The 23,264-nt window shown below is 43.5% G+C and overlaps 2 protein-coding genes across 2 annotated transcripts; both read left to right on the top strand.

Moving 5' to 3' along the window:
- Positions 1-10,382: 10,382 nt before the first annotated feature.
- Positions 10,383-11,548, top strand: LOC120647876. Its single transcript, XM_039924694.1, has 2 exons — positions 10,383-11,293; positions 11,371-11,548. The coding sequence occupies exons 1-2, from the start codon at positions 10,383-10,385 to the stop codon at positions 11,546-11,548; spliced, it is 1,089 nt and encodes a 362-aa protein (XP_039780628.1).
- A 9,517-nt stretch (positions 11,549-21,065) lies between these two features.
- Positions 21,066-21,880, top strand: LOC120647875 (transcription repressor OFP12-like). The gene has a single exon (XM_039924693.1). It carries the CDS (start codon positions 21,116-21,118, stop codon positions 21,878-21,880), a length of 765 nt encoding a protein of 254 aa, XP_039780627.1. The 5' UTR covers positions 21,066-21,115.
- The last annotated feature ends 1,384 nt before the right edge of the window (positions 21,881-23,264 follow it).

The raw sequence follows: 23,264 nt of genomic DNA, 5'->3' as shown, positions 1-23,264 counted from the left end.
GTAGAACAAAGACACAAATCTGATGGAGACCTTTCTTTATTGATAGAACACAATTGGATAATCACAAAGGTTTGTCTTCTCTCATATATATAGTCCAGTAGAAGCCCACAAGAAACCTAGTAGGATAGTAGTTCTATTCCTACTCCGACAGGATATTGCCAAATCCAGTTTGGTCTTTCCTTCCTGGAATTTGGTTTCCTAACACTCCCCCTTGGGCGAATACCATGATATATATGCCTCGTTAAAAACTCCTTAAAAACCCAGTGGGAAAAATTGGAGAAAAGAGTACATATTACCGTTTCCTTGTTACACACATTACCTCATTAAAAACCTTTCATGAGAAACCTTCGAGTAAAACTCATAAAGGAAAAGAGTGCAATGTTCAATTAATCTCCCAGATTAAATTTGATATTATGCTTGAATAAATTATTTATCTTCAAGATAGTAATCGTAGGATATTGTGCTTTAGGGAATTTCTCCCCCTGACTTGCATACTTCTCTAAGTCTCCTCATACCAATTCCATATCTACATTTCTCAAAAGAGCTTGCTGGCAATGACTTGGTGAACATATCTGCAAGATTGTCACATGATCTAGTATGAGTTACCATTATTTCTTCCTTTTTCTGCAATTCATGCGTAAAGAAGAATTTAGGTGAAATATGCTTCGTGATATTTGACTTTACATATCCCGATTGTATTTGTGCAACACAGGCTGCATTATCTTCAAAGATAATGGTTGGGGACAGAGAGATTTTAATTCCACATGTATTCTGTACATGATGTGTGAGTCGTCTTAACCAAATACATTCTTTGGCTGCTTCGTAAAGTGCTATTATCTCTGAATGGTTTGTTGAGGTGGCCACAATTGTTTGCTTCGTAGATCTCCAAGAAATAGCTGTTCCACCATAAAGAAACACATATCCAGTCTGAGATAATGTTTTATGAGGATCAGATAAATACCCTGCATCTGTATAACCCACTATATTTAAATCTTCTTTCTCCTGGAAGAATAATCCAAGGTCTTCTGTACCTCGAAGGTATCTCGAAGGTATCTGAGGATTTGCTTAATGCCATTCCAATGCCGTTTGGTTGGAGCAGCACTGAACCTTGCTAGTAGGTTAACAGCAAATGCTATATCAGGTCTTGTACCATTTGCAAGATACATTAATGCTCCAATGGCACTTAAGTAAGGATATTCGGGTCCTAATATTTCCTCATTTTCTTCTTTTGGCTTAAAAGGGTCTTTCTCTACATCGAGTGACCTTACGACCATAGGGGTTTTCAGAGGGTATGCATCTTTCATGTTAAACTTTTCTAATACCTTCTTGGTATAATTTGACTGGTGCAATAATAACCATTCTGGAGTATGTTCAAGCTGCAAGTCTAAACAATAAGTTGTCTTGCCTAAATCCTTCATTTCAAATTCAGTTTTTAGGTAAGCAGTAGCTTCTTCAATGTCTTGTGTTGTTCCAACAATATTCAAATCATCTAGATATACAGAGATAATACAGAATCCCTTTTCTGATTTTCTTATGAACACACAAGGACAATCTTCATTTTTAATGAACCCCTTCTGTAGGAGGAACTCACTAAGCCGGTTATACCACATTCTACCAGATTGCTTCAAACCGTAGAGTGATCTTTGCAATTTCGCACTATACATTTTGCGTTCACCTTCTTTAGGGACTTTAATTCTTTCAGGGTAGATTTCAGTATCTAATGACCCATACAAGTATGCAGTCACGACATCCATTAATTTCATCTGCAAATTCAGATTTGTAGCCAATGATATTAAATACTGGAATGTTATTCCATCCATTACAGGAGAATATGTTTCATCAAAATCAATACCAGGTCTCTGCGTGAAACCTTGTGCTACTAGTCTCGCTTTATATCTAACCACCTCATTGTTTTCATTCCTTTTTCGAACAAAAACCCATTTATAACCTACAGGGTAGACACCTTCAGGGGTGAGGCCAACTGGACCAAACACTTGTCTTTTATAGAGCGAGTTCAATTCTGCTTTGATTGCTTCATTCCATTTAGACCAATTAGAATGCTTCTTGCATTCTAATAACGATTTCGGCTCTGGATCCAGATCTATTATTTTAGCAATCTTAGCAGCAAAGAAAATGTCGACATTAGTAGTCTTTCTTTCAAATGTTTCTCCTGTTTCAACATAAGTTGTTGAATTCTCAATTATTCTATCACATTCCAGATCAACGTCATTTCCCGGTACGTTTAGATCAGGAATTTCCGGTTTCCCTTCGTGAGTATTAGTTGTGTACACATTCTCACTGGGTTTATTTTCTACTAGAAAAATCACTTCATGTGAATCCACATCACATGGTGCTCTATCTGGAGCTCCTTCACCTTCTTTGGGGGTTTTCACATTCTTCTGTATTGTATTTTGCTCCAGTTTCATTTTCTTAGGATGTCTCCCAGAAGATCTCACTTGTGCTTGTACACTTGGTTCTTTTAGAACCTTTGCAACTGGTTCTCTCCCCCTCTTCCGCATATTTGAGGTGGAAGATGCAAGTCGGAATTCCTTTAGTTCATCCACTTCATCATGTGGAATTTCTATTCTTTCCGGTGCATTTACTGCAGGTATGTGTGATTTCATAATCCCCTTTGGATTAGTGAAGGCTTCAGGCAATTCATTGGCAATTCTATGTAAATTTATTATATTCTGAACTTCTAATTCAGTCTCCTTAGTGCGTGGATCCATTCCTTGGACCCCTGCGGCTTCCCAAATTATTTCTCGGCATTCATCCCTGGACAAGTACTTTCCTCCCCCTAATGCCGGGAAATGATCTTCATTAAAAATACAATCAGCAAAGCGAGCTGTATGTAGATCCGCAGTTAACGGGTCTAAGTACTTTATAATCGATGGACTATCAAACCCCACGTAAACTCCGAGTTTTCGCTGAGCGCCCATCGTAGTACGATGAGGTGGTGCTATTGGGACATATACAACACATCCAAATTTTCGCAAATGGGAAATGTTAGGTTCTCTGCGATGCACTAATTGCATAGGAGACTCTTCATTATTAGCAGATGGTCTTAATTGTATGAGTGCTGCTGCATGCAGCACTGCGTGCCCCCAACAAGTAGTAGGTAGCATGCAGTTTTGTAACAATGGTCTTGCTATTAACTTGATCCTCTTAATTAATGATTCTGCTAGACCATTTTGAGTATGCACGTATGGAACTGAATGTTCTACTTTAATGCCCAATGACATACAATTGTCATTAAACACCTTCGAGGTGAATTCCCCAGCATTGTCCATTCTAATAGACTTAATCCTGTGATCTGGGAAATTTGCTTTCAATTGAATGATTTGGGACATTAAACGTGCAAATGCATGATTTCTGGTAGAAAGTAGACATACATGACTCCATTTCGTAGAGGCATCTATTAATACCATGAAATATCGAAAAGGCCCAGACAAGGGATTAATCGGTCCGCAAATATCACCCTGGATGTGTTCCAGAAATGAAAGAGATCCTGCTTGGATTTTTAATTGTGAGGGTCGTGTTATAAGTTTCCCTTTTGCACACGCTATGCACAAAAAATCTTCTTGATTTGGGAATTCTTTAGTTTGTAAATTGTGACCATTTGAATTCTTCACGATTCTCTGCATCATACTATCATGCCATATTCTGTATGACTCTTGATTTCTAAAAATTGTTTTGAACGCAACTATACCATTCAGTGGTTTAATATATGTGTAGTACAAACTTTCTTTAATGGAAGGGAAGCTTTCAACAACAGTCTTTTCGTCTCCGTACTTCATAGTCATGATTAGGCGTTCTTCGCCATTATCATTGTTTGTTTCTACATGAAAACCATTTGCACGGATATCTCTAAAACTTAACAACGTTCTGGTTGACTCAGGATATAGTAATGCTTCTGCGATTACTAATGTTGTTCCATTAGGGAGTATTATCGTGGCTCTACCAGTGCCAACAATTTGTTTACCACTTCCAATGATAGTTGTTATATCTTCTTCATACTTCCTGAGTGTGTGGAAATAACGAGTATCCCTAAGAACAGTGTTTGTGGTGCAGCTGTCTACCAGACAAATTTCCTCTTCCATAATCATTGTACTCCACGATGTTCTATATTTAAAGCAATTCATTCATAAGAGATAGCAAAGAGAAACTAAAAAAAATAGAACACTTATTGCAACTGAGAATAGTCTTCATGCTAATAAAATATATTAGATAATTGGTTGCTCGTTTAGAAGAGCTTACACACTATCCATTTAATTCATTGCAGGAATTAAAAACTAAATGCACCACCACTACCTACTGCTACTATTTAATATTCCTAAATAGGACTATGCCGTGTTCCCATGCATATCTTCGTATTCTTCTCCAAAATCATCCTCATCATTGTCATCAATGTCCATGGCTCCAAAATTCTTTCCACTTGGCGCAGCTTCTTTTTCTGCTGGAAGAGGCTTGGGGACTGCTGGTTCCTTGTCTGCATTTTTGGAGCATTCTCCTTTTTCTAGTCTCTTGCTTTCCACAAAGTTAGCTTCATGCTTGGCTTTCTTCTTTCCATGGAGCTCTTGATACAAGTCAACGATGTGCTTTGGAGTGCAGCAAATGCGAGACCAGTGGCCTTTCATTCCACATCTATAACAAACCTGATCTTGTTTACCGTATTCTCCCCCTGATGGAACCTTCTTTGGTTTCCATTGTCCCTTCTTCTTGAAGTTATTAGTATTCTTAAATTTTCCCTTCCATGGAGCTTTCTGTGCTCCTTTTCCCTTATTATCTTTCTTCTTGAAAGACATAGCATTTACTTCTAGTGGTGCTATTGTGCCGGTAGGGCGAGACAAATAGTTCTCCATTATAGTCTCATCTTCTCCCTGGTCCTGCTGCAATGCATTACTCAGGTTGACATATGTTTTATGGTTGTCTTTCTTATACTGGCGACTTACATAAGTAAGTTAGGGATGGAAGGTGGACAGGGTTTTCTCTATAAGATCTTTATCTTCAAGCTTTATGCCCCACAACTTCATGCGTGTAACGATCCCATATAGAGCGGTATTCCAATCCTCAATAGTCTTGTAGTCCTGAAAGCGTAGGTTCTGCCATTCACGCTGGACACGTGGGAGCAATACAGATTCAATCTTCTCAAAGCGTTCATGCAATGAGTCCCATAAGACTTTTGGATTCCTTTCGGTCATGTACTCATTCTTAAGAGTACTGCTTAAATGATGCCTCAGGAAATGCAGTGCCTGAGCCTGCTCAACTTCAGTAGCAGGAGCATCATCCTTCTTGGGCTTAATAGTCTTCAGGAGGTTCTTCCCACTAAGGAGTATTTCAGCATCAAGTGACCAAGACAGGCAGTTATTGCCATTCGGAGCAAGCACATCAAACTCTCTTCACGAGATCAGACATTTTCTACATAAATTTAAATGATATGCATATTAGTTTACTACATGTAAACTTGTAGTAGGGTGCAAAAAGTAATGGATAATTATCTAATATAGTTTCAGAGATATCTTTTCTGAGATATAAATATGGTATACTTTTAATTTTCTGAATTAAATACCACATACAAAGCTAGGGGAAAAAATAGTAGTATGTACACACACAATTCCATAGAAGATATGACAAAACAAGGGGTTAAATTAAGTTCTGCTTAATGCGTAATTTTCTGAATCTACAGGGTCATATACATGTATACCGTCAGGCTATTGTGTAGGTAAACGGGTAGGCTACGCTAGCATCACTACCGCATATACCCAAGATGCTTGCGAGTAGAAGATCATAGATCGTTACCACTAGACGCGCAGCGCAGCGGAAGAAGTCGCGCGTCGATGTAGTGGAAGTAGTCGATCACGTCCCACGAACCGAGCTCCTCGTACTTGATCCCAGCAGCCGATCAGCGCAGCAGTCGCAGCAGCGCCTCCACGGAGTCCACACGTACGGGGATAAAACGCCGGGCGTCGGTGTGCTAGCACCGCACGCACGGCATGGGCGGCGGCCGAGAGAGAGGGAGGGGCGGCGGCTAGGAGGTGGCGCGGCTCACAGGGGTATCGCCCCCTAGCCCCTCCCTCGTATATATAGGGCGTACTAATGAGCTTCTATCTCATAGGCCCATTAATAACCCTAATCTATCTTAGATCAATATCCTCTTGGGCCTTTAAACCGTATTGTGACGATGGGCTCTTGGGCATATCACCAACAATCTCCCACTTGCACTAGAGACAATCATACAGGCAAGCTTTCCAACATTCCAAACCCCTTAAGTGTGTGACCCGTTAGGTTCGTGTGTAGGTGGTCGTGATCGGAAATCATTTCCGAATCACAAGTCAATAGCGGCACCTAACAGGGCATAGTGACTCACAAATACACATAAAGATCATATCGGCCGAACCTTAGATATACTCATACACCGATCCCTTTGCACACGATACCAGTCAAGCTCAAAGCGAGATGCGTGCCACCTTTGTGATAGCTCGACCATTCTCTCGATCTAATAGTGGATTCTATTCATAACTAACCTTTAGTCATCATGATTAACTCTTTAATCACTTTGGCATGGCCATGCAGTTTCAAATCCAACTATCTCGAGGGGCCCAGAGATATCTCTCCCGTTATCTAGGAGGAGCAAATTCCATCTTGATCCGCTCACATCCCATTCCATGTTTCATGACACACCTGTAAGCTACTTTTGTAACTACCCAGTCACGGAGTAGCGTTTAGCAGCCCCAAGATGCACCACTACACACAGTGAGAAACAATGGCGATCTCAGGTCTAAGGATCCAGTAGGTATAACACTCAAGAACAACTGATGGCACATACAAAATAACAATCCCAACATTGTCTTGGAGTGGGTCAATCCAACACCATGTTCACCAACATGTGTCCACATCATTAATCCGATATCTCCATATCCATGATCCGTGAAACATGATCATCAATTAATGCATGTGCTAGTCTCAACGTCGTTGTTGTCCCACACAATGACATAAACTAGGGATAATTTAGAATCATATCATTGTCAACAAAGAGTTTCACGAACAAGTCACATACTTGATAATCAATGTAAAAATAATCATCCATGGAACAAACAACAATTATTTATCATTACATAAACATACTCATGACACAAAAATCTCCCACGCACACTAGAATCACTGATGTAAGTATCTAATACCCATAGATCTCATGTGCGCCTCATGCTTTGGTTGTGGGAGAGGCTTCGTCAACGGATCAGCAACGTTTGAATCTGTGTGCACCTTGTAAACCTTCATATCACCTCTCTCAACAAAGTTACGGATGAGGTGATACTTCCGCAGTATATGTCTGGACTTTGTAGTTGTTCTAGGCTCCTTTGCTAGTGCAACGGCACCACTATTATCACAATAGAGGTCCACTGGACTGGACGCACTAGGAACAACACCCAAGTCAGAAACAAACTTTCTGATCCAAACAACTTCTTTTGCAGCTTCGGAAGCTGCAATATACTCGGCCTCTGTCGTCGAATCAGCCACCGTATCTTGCTTGGAACTTTTCCAGCTCACTGCCCCACCATTGAGGCAGAAAACAAAACCGGATTGCGATTTGGAGTCATCTTTGTCTGTTTGAAAACTAGTATCGGTGTAACCCTTTACAAGGAGCTCATCTTCGCCTCCAAATATTAGGAACATATCCTTAGTTCTTCTCAAGTACTTAAGGATACTCTTTACAATTGTCCAGTGAGCTTCACCGAAATCTGACTGATACCTGCTCGTAACACTTAGAGCAAAGGAAACATCTGGGCGCGTGCAAAGCATAGCATACATGATCGACCCTATGGCTGAAGCATAAGGAATCGTACTCGTCCTCTTTTGCTCATCAGGTGTCGTAGCACACTGACTCTTGCTTAGAGTAATGTCATGTGACATTGGCAAGAAACCTTTCTTGGAACCTTGCATATTGAAACGATTCAATATCTTGTCAATGTACGTGTCTTGGCTTAATCCAATTAGCCTTTTTGATCTATCTCTATAGATCCTAATACCCAGAATATAAGCCGCCTCTCCTAAATCCTTCATCGAAAAACTCTTTTTCAATGAGGTTTTAACGGTTTCAAGCACTGGAATATCATTTCCGATCAGTAATATGTCATCCACATATAGGACCAGAAACACAAGTGCGCTCCCACTAGCCTTATTGTAAGGGTTTTTTTGGATGCAGGCCATTATAATTTGCACGGTTTTGAGAAACGCCACTACAATTAACGGTATTGGATATTTGCCATTACAATTCTCACAAACCCCGAATCTTAACCTATTCTACGGCTGGCGCGTATCTGGCGCGTATACGGGCCCACCTGCAGGTTTTGTATTTCCGTATGGCCGTCTTTACCCTTGCCTTCCACCGGATAAGCCCCCCCGGTCGTCTTCCTCTCGCATCTCTCTTCTCTCTCGTGCTCCCCCCCCGACCAGAACTCCCCGCCCCCACCCAGATCCCGCGCGACGGCACCCGCATCCCTCGCCGCCGTCCGCATCCCTCGCCGCTGCTGGACGGCTACCATTGCCGACGAAGAGGAACCCTACACGGCAGTGCGCATCCCCTGGAGGGGATGGAGGCGCCCTGATGGCGACGTCTGCATCTTCCTCGCCTCGTTGTCGCACTGAGGCGGCGGCGATGGAGGACGGCGCATCCAGGTACCCAATGCCCCTAGCTGTTGCGTTTGATTAGGGTCGATTTGTGCAAGAACTCTTTGATTTCGGTTTCGATTTGATGCATTTGGTAGGGATGTGCTGTTTGCGCTAGAGATTAAAGTCGAAGGTTTTGTTTCCAAAGATGCCTCTGGTAGGAAATCTTACACTAAAGGCCGAGTGTTTAAGTGGGATCTGGAGTATGGGTCAATGACATTGGAGTTGCTGATGAAATATCTGACCACCGAGTTGAACCTAAGCACAGACCAGACAGCCACTGTTTGGTTCTATGACAAAAGAATGTACGAGGATTGCAGACTAGTTGAAGAAATTCAGATGATTGATTTCTTTGAAATGTATAAGGAGGAGATGAGGTCCCAGATTCTAGTTTGTGTCTTTGATAAGGATAAATGCACTGAGGAACCTAACTATGATGCACTAGAGCCTCTAGCTGTGGTTCCTCCTGATCCTCCACACGAGGCAGCAGGCAGCATGCATATAGACCCCACTGCTGTTGCTAATGAACTAGAGCCAGATAGGGAGCCTGACATGTTTGATAACCCTGAAGAGTATGTGGGAGTTGATGATGAGGATATGTATGGTTCAGTGCCACTTGCTCCTCAATTTGCATAGCCAACTGACCACAATGCTAACAGTAATGCAAAGCCTAATGCAAATGAATCGGAAAATGCTGAATTTGTGAATGTTGAGACAGAGGTGGCTGATGCTGATCCTTTGGAGGTCAATGTACTGCATGACCCTGATAACCCAAAGATAGCCAAGTTGGAGTTGTTTCCTGATATCAAGACATTCAGAAAAGCCATAAGGCATTATGATGTGAAGACTGGCTTTGAATTTGCTGCTGGAGTGAAGACAGACACGACAAGGTTCATAGCAAAGTGTGCTGCTCCTGGATGTCCTTAGAGAATACATGCATCAACTATTTTTGATAAGAAGACAGTACAGGTAACTTAATGTGAGTAGTATGTTTAAATTATTTTTCTGTTAATGCAGCAAGACTAAAACTTGCTATTGTGCAGATAAAAAAAACTTCCTGCAAACCACACATGTGCTACCACCAAGCTTGTTGAAGGCAAGATGGCCAGTCAGGGTTGGTGTGCAGACAGGCTTGGTGAGTGGGTGAAGAAGAACCAAAAAAAGGAGCAAAGGATGCAAAAGAGAAGCTGGAGAGTGACTTTGGTATAAAGTTGAAATACTCAAAGGCCTGGTCTGGACCGAAACTTGCCTTGGATCAAATCCATGGTAAGTATGAGGAAAGCTTCCAACTTCTTTTCAATTGGGCAGCTCACCTAGAACAGGCTTCACCTGGTAGTTATGTACAAATAGAGGTTGAGAAAGTTGGCAACAAGAAAAGATTCAAAAGGGTTTTTGTAGCATTGAAGCCATGCATTTATGGATTTTTAGCTGGTTGTAGACCATTTGTAGGGGTAGATGCATCTTTTCTACATGCAAAGTATACTGGGCAGTTGGCTTCAGCCACGAGTGTTGATGGACATAATTGGCTTTATCACATTGCCTATGCTGTTTTTGACTCAGAAACGGAAGATAATTGGACATGGTTTTTAGACAACTTGCACAAAGTCATAGGAGACCCTCCTGGCCTTGTCATTTGTTCATATGCTTGTAAAGGCTTAGAGAAAGCTGTTGTCAAGGTTTTTCCTGTGGCTGAAAACAGAGAGTGTATGAGGCACATGTACAACAACTTCATGAAACACTATTCAGGAGATGTTTTCACTGAGCATCTCTACCCTGCTGCTAAGAGCTTCACTGAGTACGTGTTCAAATGGCACATGAAGAGAATTTTTGAGTTTGCTCCAGGTGCCATAGACTACCTTGAAGAGAATCACCCTAGGATTTGGTACAGATCTGGGTTCTCTGAGCTTAGTAAGTGTGACTATTTGACTAATAACATGTCTGAGAGTTTCAATGCTCAGATCAAGCATTTGAAAGGCCTTCATCTCCATGAGCTTGTAGACAGGATTAGGGAGCTCATTATGGAGAAAAGGTACATTAGAAAGAAGTTGGCACAACAATGGCAAGATGGAGTTCTACCTCAAGTCATGAAGGATCTAAATGTTATAAGCCAAAATCTGAAGGTTGTGAAGATCACTGTCAGTGATGATGATTTTGCAGAGGTGACACTTCTTGATGACTGGAACAACCAGAGGAGGCACACAGTGAATCTGAAAGATAACACTTGCTCATGCAGAGAATGGCAAGTAACTGGCAAGCCATGCAAACATGCCTTAGCTTGGATACTCTCCAACAGAGGCTTGAAGATTGAAGACTTTGTCCATCCCTACTACTCAGTAGGAAGGTTTAGAGCTGCCTATGAAGGAAGAGTAGAGCCTATGCAGGACAGGTCCCAATGGCCAGAAGTAAACCTTGGTTTCAAGGTTTTCCCTCCTTTGCTGGGTAGGGCTCCTGGCAGACCAAAGGTGCAAAGGATAAGGGGCTCAATTGAGAAAAATGTGAACAAAAAGAAAGTGAGGTGCAAGAGGTGCAAAAGTTTTGGCCACTTTGTCAAGACATGCAAACAACCAATGCAGGGAGAAGATGGTGAGATTGGCAGCAGTAGCAGCAGCAAGGCAAGCAACAAGAGGTGAGTCTGTCATGCATCTATTTACAAATCTCCATGCATCCATTTACATTCTGCTAATCGTATAATGTCTACTTCAGGAAGAAGACAGAGGAGGACAATGCTGGACCTTCCATGGGAAAGAAAGGAAAGAAGGTGAAGAAGAATGCAGCAAAGAAGAAGGCAACACCCTTGAAGAAGAAGCAGAACAGGACTGCAGCTGCTCCCCCAGCAAAAGTTGTCAAAAGCCTCAAGGATATGATGTCACAAGAACTGTGATGTAATAGGGGAACTTAATGTAGTGGGGCTGAGCTTTTGTGAATTGTGTGCCATATGACCAGATCATGGCCTTTGTAATGAACCTGTGTGTGCGCGCTCTGAACCTGTGTGTGTTGCGCTATCTGAACCTGTATGCCATATGACCAGATCATGGCCTTTGTAATGAACATCTGTGTGTGTTTGCTATCTGAACTTATGGCAGTTATTTCAGTTATGGCAAGTCATATATCTCAGAAATTGTCAGTTATGTTGAAATTGTGTGCCCATGCCTACCAGATTCCACAAAGAGACTAGGAACAACTGAAATTGTTTTATTCAAATGCCCATGGCTACCAGATTACACACATGCACTACCACAGTTTGCTCATTACAAAGCCAATTGCAACACCAACACACACTGCTGCTACTAGAACAATCTGCATCTTCAGCTTATGCACTTGCACTCTCAGTTCACAAAGTTCTGTCACAACACTGTCTAATATCTGCTTCCGTTCGTCAACCTCTTCCTTCATGTCCAGACCTTGCTCCACAGCCACATCGTCAGCATCACCACAGCTGAGAGGCGTTGCCACCTTCTTCGACCGAGCATAAGCTTCATACTGCGGCTCTGACATGATGAACCCACAGGTTGATGGGTCACCCTGCAATAAACCTTAGCCGCATGAATGCCAACTCAAAATTGAGAACAAATTCAGCCAAAATCAGTTACCTTACGCAATACGGGCACTTCACGAAGATTTGGCCATAAGTCTCACGCTTTTTGCTTCTGATTCGAATCAGCTGCACCTGACTAATCGGGCAAAGGTCAGACATCTGTCCCGATTCCGTCGGGCTGCTTGTACAGCCCGCTGCAGCCGCTCCCCTAAACTGCAACGTCGACATGCCGGTGGCGGCGTCTAGCAGCGGCGAGGGATGCGGGTGGCGGCGAGGGATGCGGGTGCCGGCGCGCGGGATCTGGGTGGGGGCGGGGAGTTCTGGTCGGGGGGGAGCACGAGAAAGAAGAGAGAGGCGAGAGGAAGACGACCGGGGGGGCTTATCCGGTGGAAGGCAAGGGCAAAGACAGCCATACGGAAATACAAAACCTGCAGGTGGGCCCGTATACGCGCCAGATACGCGCCAGCCGTAGAATAGGGCAAGATTCGGGGTTTGTTAGAATTGTAATGGCAAACATCCAATACCGTCAATTGTAGTGGCGTTTCTCAAAACCGTGCAAATTATAATGGCCTGCATCCAAAAAACCCTTTTTGTAAACACAAGGCTCATCTTCATTCTTGATGAAGCCAAACCCTTTGACTACTTCATCAAAACGAATATTCCAACTCCGAGATGCTTGCTTCAATCCATAGATGGACCTCTGAAGCTTACATATTTTCCCAGCATTTTTAGGATCGACAAAACCTTCAGGCTGTGTCATATACGCATCCTCACTTAGATGTCCATTAAGGAAAGCGGTTTTGACATCCATTTACCATATCTCATAGTCATAATATGCGGCAATAGCTAGGAGAATCCGAATAGACTTTAGCATTGCGACAGGCGAAAAGTTTCCTCATAGTCAACACCTTGAATTTATCGGAAACCTTTCGCCACCAATCGTGCCTTATAGATGTGAACATTTCCATCCATGTCTAATTTTTTCTTAAAAATCCACTTACAGTCGACAGGTCTTACACTGTCAATTTGATCGACCAAGTTCCAAACTTGATTATCATGCATGGATTTTAACTCGGATTCCATGGCTTCAAGCCATTTGTCGGAGTCGGGTCCCATTATTGCTTCTTTGTAGGTCAAGGGCTCATCATTTTCCATCAATAATACGTGGCGCTCCTCCGTAATAAGGAGGTTGAGCTTGCCAGTAGCGCGACGTACCCTTATAGACCTTCGTGGGGCTGGTGCCTCAACTACGGGTTGTGCAACATCTTGCACATCACGTGGATGTTCAGTGGTTGCTGAAACAGTTTCGGGTGTTTCCTGAATTTCTTCAAGTTGCACCTTGCTCCCACTAAATCCTTTTGAGAGAAACTCCTTTTCTAAGAAAACACCATTGCGAGCGACAAACACTTTGCCTTCCGCCTTATTGTAAAAATAATATCCTTTGCTTTCCCTAGGGTACCCCCACAAAGAAGCATTTGTCTGACTTTGGAGTTAGCTTATCTGACATCAAACGTTTGACATAAGGCTCACATCCCCAAACTTTGAGAAAAGATAATCCGGGACGCTTCCCAGTCCATATCTCATATGGTGTCTTCTCAACAGACTTACTTGGAACCGTATTCAGTGTGAACGCAGCAGTTTCAAGAGCATAACCCCAAAATGACAATGGAAGATCAGCTCGGCTCATCATGGACCTAACCATGTCCAACAAGGTTCGGTTCCTCCGTTCGGATACCCCATTCCATTGAGGCATTCCGGACGGAGTTAGCTGCGGAATAATTGCACATTACTTCAAATGATCACCAAATTCAAGGCTCAAATATTCTCCTCCACGATCAGATCGCAGAAATTTAATTGTCTTGCCTAATTGATTTTGTACTTCATTCTGAAATTCTTTGAACTTTTCAAACGATTCAGACTTGTGCCTCATTAAGTAGATATAACCATATCTACTAAAGTCATCAGTGAAAGTAATGAAGTACTGAAAACCACCTCTGGCTATTGAGCTCATTGGTCCACATACATCGGTATGTACAAGTCCCAACAAGTCACTCGCCCTCTCACTATGACCAGTGAAAGGCGCTTTGGTCATCTTTCCAAGCAAACAAGACTCACATGTGTCAAATGATTCAAAATCAAATGAGCTTAACAATCCATCTTTATGGAGTTGTTCAATGCGCTTCTCATTTATATGACCTAAGCGACAATGCCAAATAAAAGTGGGATTCAAATCATTTGGTCTAAGCCTCTTAGTATTAATGTTACAGACAGATTTATCCTCAAGATCAAGAACATATAATCCATTCACCAATGGACAATGAGCATAAAAAATACCATTGCAAAAAATAGAACAATGTTTGTTCTCTATTACAATCTTAAAATCATCAACTTCTTCCAAACATGAAGAAGAAATAATGTTCCTGCTCAAAGCAGGAATGCAATAACAATTATTTAATTCCAAAACTAATCCGGAGGGTAGAGACAAGTGGTAGGTGCCGACCGCCAACACCGCAACCTTTGCGCCATTGCCGACACGAACGTCCAACTCGCCTCTTGCAAATCTTCTAGTCTCACTTAGACCCTGCAACGATTTGCAAGTGTGAATCATCGATCCAGTATCAAATACCCATGATTCACTAGAAGATAATGCAATATTTATTTCTATAATATTTATACCTGAAGTGGAAGTCTCACTTCCCTTATTCTTCTTCTTTTCTTCCAAGTACTTCTTGCAGTTCCTAGACCAATGTCCCTTTTCATGACAGTGGAAGCATTCATCCTCAGAAGTAGGGCAAGATTTGGCCTTAGGTGCTGGCTTTAGCTTAGAGCCCGAGGACTCACCACCGGAACTCTTTTCCTTGCCTTTAACTTTGGGATTAGGAGGCGTCCAACGCTTTCTCTTTTTGTTCCCCTTCTTAATCATTATCACATGATTGGGATTCTTCTTAATGCTCTCCTCTGCTGTCTTTAGCATCTCATGCAACTCACTCAATGTTTTATCCAAGTCATTCATCTGAAAGTTCATGATAAAAGACTCATAGCTCGCCGGGAGCGACTGGAGAATAACATCAGTAGCTAAGTCTTGGTGAAGTTCAGAACCAAGTCTGTCCAAAGTCTCAATGTAACCAATCATTTTGATCACATGAGGACTGACTGGGCTACCTTCTGGCAGCTTGCACGCAAACAAGGACTTTGAGATATTGAACCTCTCAGTCCTGGCTTGGTTCTGAAACATCCCACGCAGCCCCTCGATCATGGTGTGAGCATCCGCATGCTCATACTGCTTCTACAGATCAGGGGACATGGTGGCGAGCATCAGACAGCTGACATCAAGTGAGTCATTGCAGTGCTTCTCATAAGCTCTGCGATCAGCAGCAGTTGCATTGTTAGGGAGGATCATCAGGATATGGCTGCTCAAGAACATACTCATTTTTCTCTTGTCTGAGAACAATTCTCAGGTTGCGGTACCAATCAATAAAGTTTGTTCCATTCAACTTTTCTTTCTCAAGAACAGAACGCAAATTGAAAGCGGAATTGTTACTGGCAGACATAATCTACAACATTAAAGTAAAGCAAGATTTCAGCACTAAGTTTATGTAAAGACTTTCATTAACTGATTTAACAAAAGACAACCTACTATATCAAAGTCATCTTCCCTCTAATGACATATAGTGGTTCAAGATCCATAATCACTAAAATTCTAGTGAGCTTTAGCATCACGGCTAGAAAAGTAGTGATACAGGTAAGTAACAAATTACTAATCACATCTCTATGCGACTCTTGTTTGTTGGGTGGCATCCAATGCCCCGGCCCCAACCCTATGCCTTAAAGCCCAAAACTGTTTTGATAGCTTTGCTGAGTAAACCAATACTATGCTTGTGAATGTCCGACATCCACCCTATACAAAAGTGATAGCTGAGGGTACTCTACTTTGGTAAACCTACCACACAACGATCAAAATTTATAGGTGCAGCTATTGGTAAAAGGCATCAAAAACTCAACCTTTTCTGAGGGAAGCTATTCTATCATGATTAAAGCATCCACCATATGTAAAAGCATGAAAGAATAGTATGACAGGAAAATAAACATCACAGGCATATAATCATATTATATTGTGAATAGTATAGCCTCTTGCATCACAATGGTCTCCATCGCCATGGCTCCAAGGTGACCTCCATTGCCATCTGTCCTGTCTTGTGGTGATCATCATCGCCATCATGATTAAAGGTTCCATGAAAAGATACTAAGCTACTACATCTAATAGCTAGTGAAATAATTACATGAGGATACAAACATCACAAGTCGACACGCAGGTCGTTATACAATAATGGTGCAACCTCAACCCGGTTGTGTTAACTTGCGACACGCAGGCCGCACAAATCATCACATACATCATCACATGACATTGAGGCCATACCATTCACATCACACCCTGCAAAAACAAGTTAGGCATACGACGTGTTCTACCAAAGTAGCGCTTAGGAAGCCGCTACAGCGAGAAAGCAATGAAATTACACATATCGCATCTATGGAATCCCTATGAAAATCTCATCAGAGTGATCGCATCACCTCAAATCCGAGCCATTCATAATGCCTCAATTTTCACTAGGTCAATCACATTGACCGTGCAAATTTTGCACTTGAGAAGACTGCATCTACACATGACCTCGATCTGTTGGTTCAATCTGCTGACTATGCACACAGTTAGTCCCTGATGGTGATTCCAGCCGGTAGGGACATGTTGTATGCATAACAGAGAAAGAACACGAACTAATCTTTTGTCACATGCCGCGCAATCAACTCGCTCCAGTTTTAACCCCTTATGACCAATTGATCTAATCAAACCGTGCAAAAGTAATAGATCCAATCCACTACAACAACATATCACCTATATGCTAATGATCCAGACCAAAAACTACGCAAGATGGCTCTGGTACCACTGTAGGTAAACGGGTAGGCTACGCTAGCATCACTACCGCATATACCCAAGATGCTTGCGAGTAGAAGATCATAGATCGTTACCACTAGATGCGCAGCGCAGCGGAAGAAGTCGCGCGTCGATGTAGTGGAAGTAGTCGATCACGTCCCACGAACCGAGCTCCTCATACTTGATCCCAGCAGCCGATCAGCGCAGCAGTCGCAGCAGCGCCTCCACGGAGTCCACACGTACGGGGATGAAACGCCGGGCGTCGGTGTGCTAGCACCGCACGCACGGCATGGGCGGCGGCCGAGAGAGAGAGGGAGGGGCGGCGGCTAGGAGGTGGCGCGGCTCACAGGGGTACCGCCCCCTAGCCCCTCCCTCGTATATATAAGGCGTACTAATGGGCTTCTATCTCATAGGCCCATTAGTAATCTTAATCCCTCTTGGATCAATATCTTCTTAGGCCTTTATACCGTATTGTGATGATGGGCTTTTGGGCATATCACCAACATATTGATCTATTTACTGAATAATCATGCCATATATACACATATATAAAGACTACGCATAATATCAGTGCTGGAAAGAAAGAAAAAAAAAACAATATGGACTGCTGAACCTTCGTGGTCCATGGGCCTGCTCGGCCTTGTCCATCTCAAATTGATTATTTAAGGTGAGAAAAACCTAATCCCCTTTCACTCTTTCCTCCTCCATCCGTGTGGCCGCCGCCACCTCTGCTTCCTGCAATGCGTGATCCGTCCAGCTGCCATGCCGCGGCAACTTGAGTCCGAATGGATCTATGGACGAGGAGGTAAGTTCGGATTCGATCCAGACTTTTCCGAGATATGGATTTGGTCAGTTGAATTCGCGGATTTGGATGAGTTCTACAGCTAGCTACAGGACAGCGACGACATCTTCGAGAAGAAATAGCTGATTTCAGATCTAGCGACTTGCAAATCGTTTCTTGTCGTTTGCTTGATTCTTATGGCTATCTGGCCCAAATTTGTGTGTGTTTCTTCATGTATTCTATGCTACGAGCAGAGATGTATGTACTACTCGAACAAAATAATCTAAACGAGTAGGCCAACTCGATGGTTGACACAGATGCAGTCTGCGAGACGCGATGATGAAACATACCGTATGGTCTGAACGCCGGTAGATCGCGTGCCGCAGGAAGATTTCGATGCATTGTAGTTCGGTAGCAGGCAGACGAGCGGCTTCCGCCGACAACTTCGGTGTTGCAGGCAGGGTCGACGATGGTGATGTAGTCGACGGAGACTGCAGGGGCAGAGCGCGTGCTGATAACGTGTTGTGAAACGTTATCGGCGGTTGATCCTCTCGACTCTCTGGCTCTCCAACACAGCTTAAAACTCAATCTTGAAAGCAGAACAAAGACACAAATCTGATGGAGACCTTTCTTTATTGCTAGAACACAATTGGATAATTACAAAGGTTTGTCTCCTCTCATATATATAGTCTAGTAGAAGCCCACAAGAAACCTAGTAGGATAGTAGTTCTATTCCTACTCCGACAAGATATTGCCAAATCCAGTTCGGTCTTTCCTTCCTGGAATTTGGTTTCCTAACAATATCTATATGCATAGTTAAAACTATATATCATGATTTGGCGGGACGATCTATAATTTGGAAAGGATGAAGCACATTGGCAGGGTGGGTATAGGCTCCATAGCTGTATGGAGCATGAGCACCTAAGTGAAGGGTACACTGGCTATTGTAAAGAGTGGAGCTTCAATTTGCCCCGCGTAAAGACGGCCTTTGAAGGAGTCACGACATGAATACGAGATCACTTGACATTTGAAGTCTTCCCTTTGTATGTGCAGTCTTGTACATACATCGTTCAATCCTAGACGTTGAATAGTTTCTAGAAGGATCTAAGCTTGCAGATGTTTACAAGTGACTTTTCTACAATCTCCACGTGGATTGCGTGGCAAATGGTGTCACTTGACATTTGTCTTCTCTCGGCACATTCACGTTTGCAGCATGCTTGACATCTGGCTTGAAGATATTGCTATCTATGCGCTCCCTTTCCCTCTAGCCCCGCCTCATAAACATTCCACACTCCCTACTCAGCCATGGTCCTACCTCTTCGGTCGCGCTTTCTACCTCGAGTTGCCCTTGATTTCCTGGGTACACGAAAATCTTCTATCCATGTTATCCTCGAATCGTTTGATAGTTCCTATCGATGTTTCACCCTAATCGGCAGATCGAATCAGGTGCGCTAATGGTCTCTACTCTTTGCTTTTTCTTAGGTTTATTAGCTAAAAGGATTAGAAAAACATGGTTCTGAGAACCTACATCTCGTTTTCCCTTAACCTTGTTTTTCTTTTGTTCCAGAGAAATTCTTGTGTTTATTCATAACTTGGATTCGATTTGAAACAATGTTCGGATCTATGAATTGTTCGGCTCTGTGCAACTATGAATTCAGGTTTGTTGGTACGTACTACTTGTTTTTCTTAAGTTATTAGCTAGAGAATAGCAAATATGGTGCTAAGAACCTAATCTCAATTTTAGTTCTTTAAGATCTTCCTATGGAAAATAATGGTTTGCTTGTTCGTAGCATGGATCTACTTTTGAAGCCATCATGTCATCCTCTGTTCCTTATAATTATTAGTGCAAATGGAATCAATTGAATCAATATCCAGCTTGCTCATAACCGAGGTTTTATTTTGATACCCTGCATTTTTCTTTGCAAAATCCACTTCTTTTTCATATCCTAGATGTGATTTTAAAATCATTTATCTCCTTTTTTTTATTAGGTAATCTTGAAGTTATCTCATGAAATTTTCTCTAGAACGCCCATATTCATAGAGCATTGATTTTTTTTTTTGCATGAACATTTGAAAAATATGCCCGTTGGGAAAAGAACAACCGAGTACCCAACGGGTCTTCCAAATTAGAAAATCTTCATATGTAATATTTCGAAATAATATTTGCACTACCATCCAATGAACTGAACTGCTGGGTGCATGGACATTAATTAACTTCGTGTGCGAAAAGATTAGGAATTAATGAGACAGTGCCCAAACAACCAAAGATACAATAAATGGAAATCCTCCAAAACATCTTTCTTGATATCTCTTCGCACAATATCTCCGCCCTCGTCGCATATGCATGAGATTCACACCGTCAAAATCTGTTAGCAAGGGAAGGAGAAGGAGATTGGGGATAGGCTAGCAGATCGAATCTAGGAAGGAGCAAGGGGAATTGGGGGGCCGACCCGACGAGGGCAGCTTGATCGATTTGTTCTCAGATATGTTCATACATGACAATCCTTCTCTCGTCTTCCTTCCTCTCGTCTCACGTTACAAGCCATTCAGGCCCACTCATCTGCCGTCACACGGTTGTTGGGCCGCCGCTCACGAATTCCCCTGCGAGGCCCAACAACGGCAGCTCCTTTGGCGACGTTGTCCTTGTCCGATGTAGAGCCACTGCTAACAAAATCCCACCAGTTTCAGTTCAAAAAATCCCAGACCGATTTTGAATTCGGCAGCTCGGATCGTGCCAGGACGATCCCTGCCATCCAAATGCAGGCGACGACGGTGCAGCCCCAATTTATGAATTATATCAATATATGGCCATATCCGTTGCAGCAATTGATATTTGATTCTTGGCGCGGACATTGCCACGCACGGCCCCAACGGCTCAGAGTTCAAAATCCATCCGTGTGCCGGTTTTGCGTTTGCACGAGAGGTATTAGCGAGGGCGTGAGCCGGATTAATGGCTGTCCCTGCTTAATTAGGACATGGCTTAGCAAGCGGGATCGCGCCTAATTATAGGCCGTGTTATTTTGCCTCTTAAGCTAGGCGCCCTCCCTAATCACACCTGCTTTGCTGCCTCCCTCCCCTCCCGGCCTCTGCCTTTCCAGCTCCGCTATATACACGCGCGGTCACCAGTCTCCTCCCATTTTCCATCCCCGCCCGGTTCTCTCGCTCTCCTCCCTCCTCTCTTTCTCTCGCGGCGCCAACTAGAGGGATGCCGAGGGGCGCGGAGCGCGCAATGCTGGGGTGCTTCCAGGTCGCGCGGCGGCCGTCGCTGTCGTACGAGGAGGGGTCCACGTCGGCGCCGTCGACGTCGGCCTCGCCGCCGACGTCCTCGGCGTCCACGTCGTCCCCGGCCTTCCTCGACGACGACGACGCGCTGTACCTCGACGACGCCGAGCCCGAGCCCGACGCGGGCGGGCTGTCCACGGCCATCGCCGCCCGCCGCTTCTTCCTCGCGTCCCCGGGCCGGTCCAACTCCATCGTCGACTCCGCCGAGCACCCGCCGCCCGCGTCGTCCCTCGCCCGGGACAGCGCATCCAACAACGTCCGCGCGCTGCGCCGCGCGGCCACCTCCGCGTTCCCCGCGTCCGCTGCCGCTGCCGCGGCTTCCTCCTCCTCGGCCGCCGCCAGGCCGCCGTTCCGAGACGACGACCACATGCAGCCGGTGCGGAAGGTCTCGCTGTCCACTGACGCGCCCCGCGCCGACTTCCTCAAGTCCATGTTGGAGATGGTGGAGGCGCTGGGGCTGGACCCGCGCCGCCGCGACGCCGACCTGGCCCGCCTGCACGACCTGCTGCTCTGCTACATCGCGCTCAACGAGCGCGACGTGCTCAGGGACATCCTCGGCGCGTTCGCCGACCTCATGTGCCTCCTCGATGGCGGCAAGCAGGATGCCGCTGCAACCGCGACAGCCGCCGCCGGCGGGGAGAAGCGCGACGACGCCGAGGTGCAGGATAGGACGACGGCGCGGCGGTAGGCAGGTAGATACCGGCGCGCGGGCGCATGTCAACGGCGTCGTGTTCCGGCCGGGCTTGCGCCGCCGGTGCGCCCGTGCGCGTGCGCGTCCGGGTGATCGTGTAGGGAGAGTAGAAAGGCGCTTGAGGTCGTAATAAGCGTGACAACGAACAGGCCAACTGGCTGTAGTTGCGTTGTGCTGCTTGCCGGCTTCTTGTTCCTTTTCCTTTTAAAAAAGTGTAATAGTAATAATAGACTTTTTTGTTAATGGGTGTGTGAGTGAGGCTTTTCTAGATTAATGCTAGCTGAGATAGGAGGTCATGAGTCGTGACCATTGCAACATACTCGTGCTAATGCAAAGTCATTACAGCCAGAGGTACTTGTTTTTTGTATGTTGGTTCTTCTCAATTGCAGGCTACTGCGTCCACTGTTTCATACCTGTATTTGTGTTTCTACTCTGCACCTGCTCTTTCAAAAGTTGTTCCTCTGGTGAAAAACAAAACTGCACTAGTTATTGCGCTATTAATTTGGCTCCCTAACCATGTTTTAACGTGTCAAGAGAAGTTAAACTACCTCCTTCCTGCCACAAATATTCAACACTTTATACAATTATAAGGCCTCCAATAGGTACATTTCCCAACCATTTTCTGTTAAATATATTTGCAAGTAATAAATTGATGATATAAAGAAAAATATTCTTCAAGAAACTTTAGAAATTAAAACTGCAAGTAACCCATATATAAGTCGCTCTGAGTTGCAAATATACTACTTTATAAGGAAAAACTATTTCAATTTTTCATAGAAATCTACATATGGTAGTTATCATGTTTTTAAACCTTTTGTGACATTACTGACGTGGCAGTAGAAGTGAAAATAATGCAATAACTGCACCTTTGTTTTTCTATGAACTTGTGTTCGGGCAACTCCTAAGTGAAATGTGTCACAATATTATTTTGACTATTTTTTTAGTTATTTCTAATTAATTCATGGTATTGATAAAAGTAATAAAAGTATTTTCAGCAAACCTTAGGCAAAATTGCAAATATCCCTGCACATCACTTTATGTTGTAAATACCCTCAGAAAAGAAGTACTCCATTCGTCCTAAAATAATATCTCTACAAAGAAAGTACTCCATTCCTCCTAAAAATAAGTCATTCTAGATTAAAAAAATTATAACAGAAAAGAAGTCATTTTTACCCTAGTTAGAAAGTGCATGTGCATTCATAAATCAATTAGTTCCAAACAATAAATATGTTGTTCATCTATGGAAGGAGAGTTGCATTTATCACACCTTTAAATCTAATGATTGAGTTGCATACACCAACCAATTCAACCCAAAACTTTAAGCTAATAAGGAAAAGTGTGGGCAATTTGCTTATACTTCAATACTAATTACCACGTTGCA

This window comes from Panicum virgatum, chromosome 9K (genome assembly GCF_016808335.1).
Source record: "Panicum virgatum strain AP13 chromosome 9K, P.virgatum_v5, whole genome shotgun sequence".
Lineage (NCBI taxonomy): Eukaryota > Viridiplantae > Streptophyta > Magnoliopsida > Poales > Poaceae > Panicum > Panicum virgatum.
The sequence above is the reverse complement of the archived record's forward strand: the minus strand, read 5'-3'. Positions and strand labels throughout refer to the sequence as shown.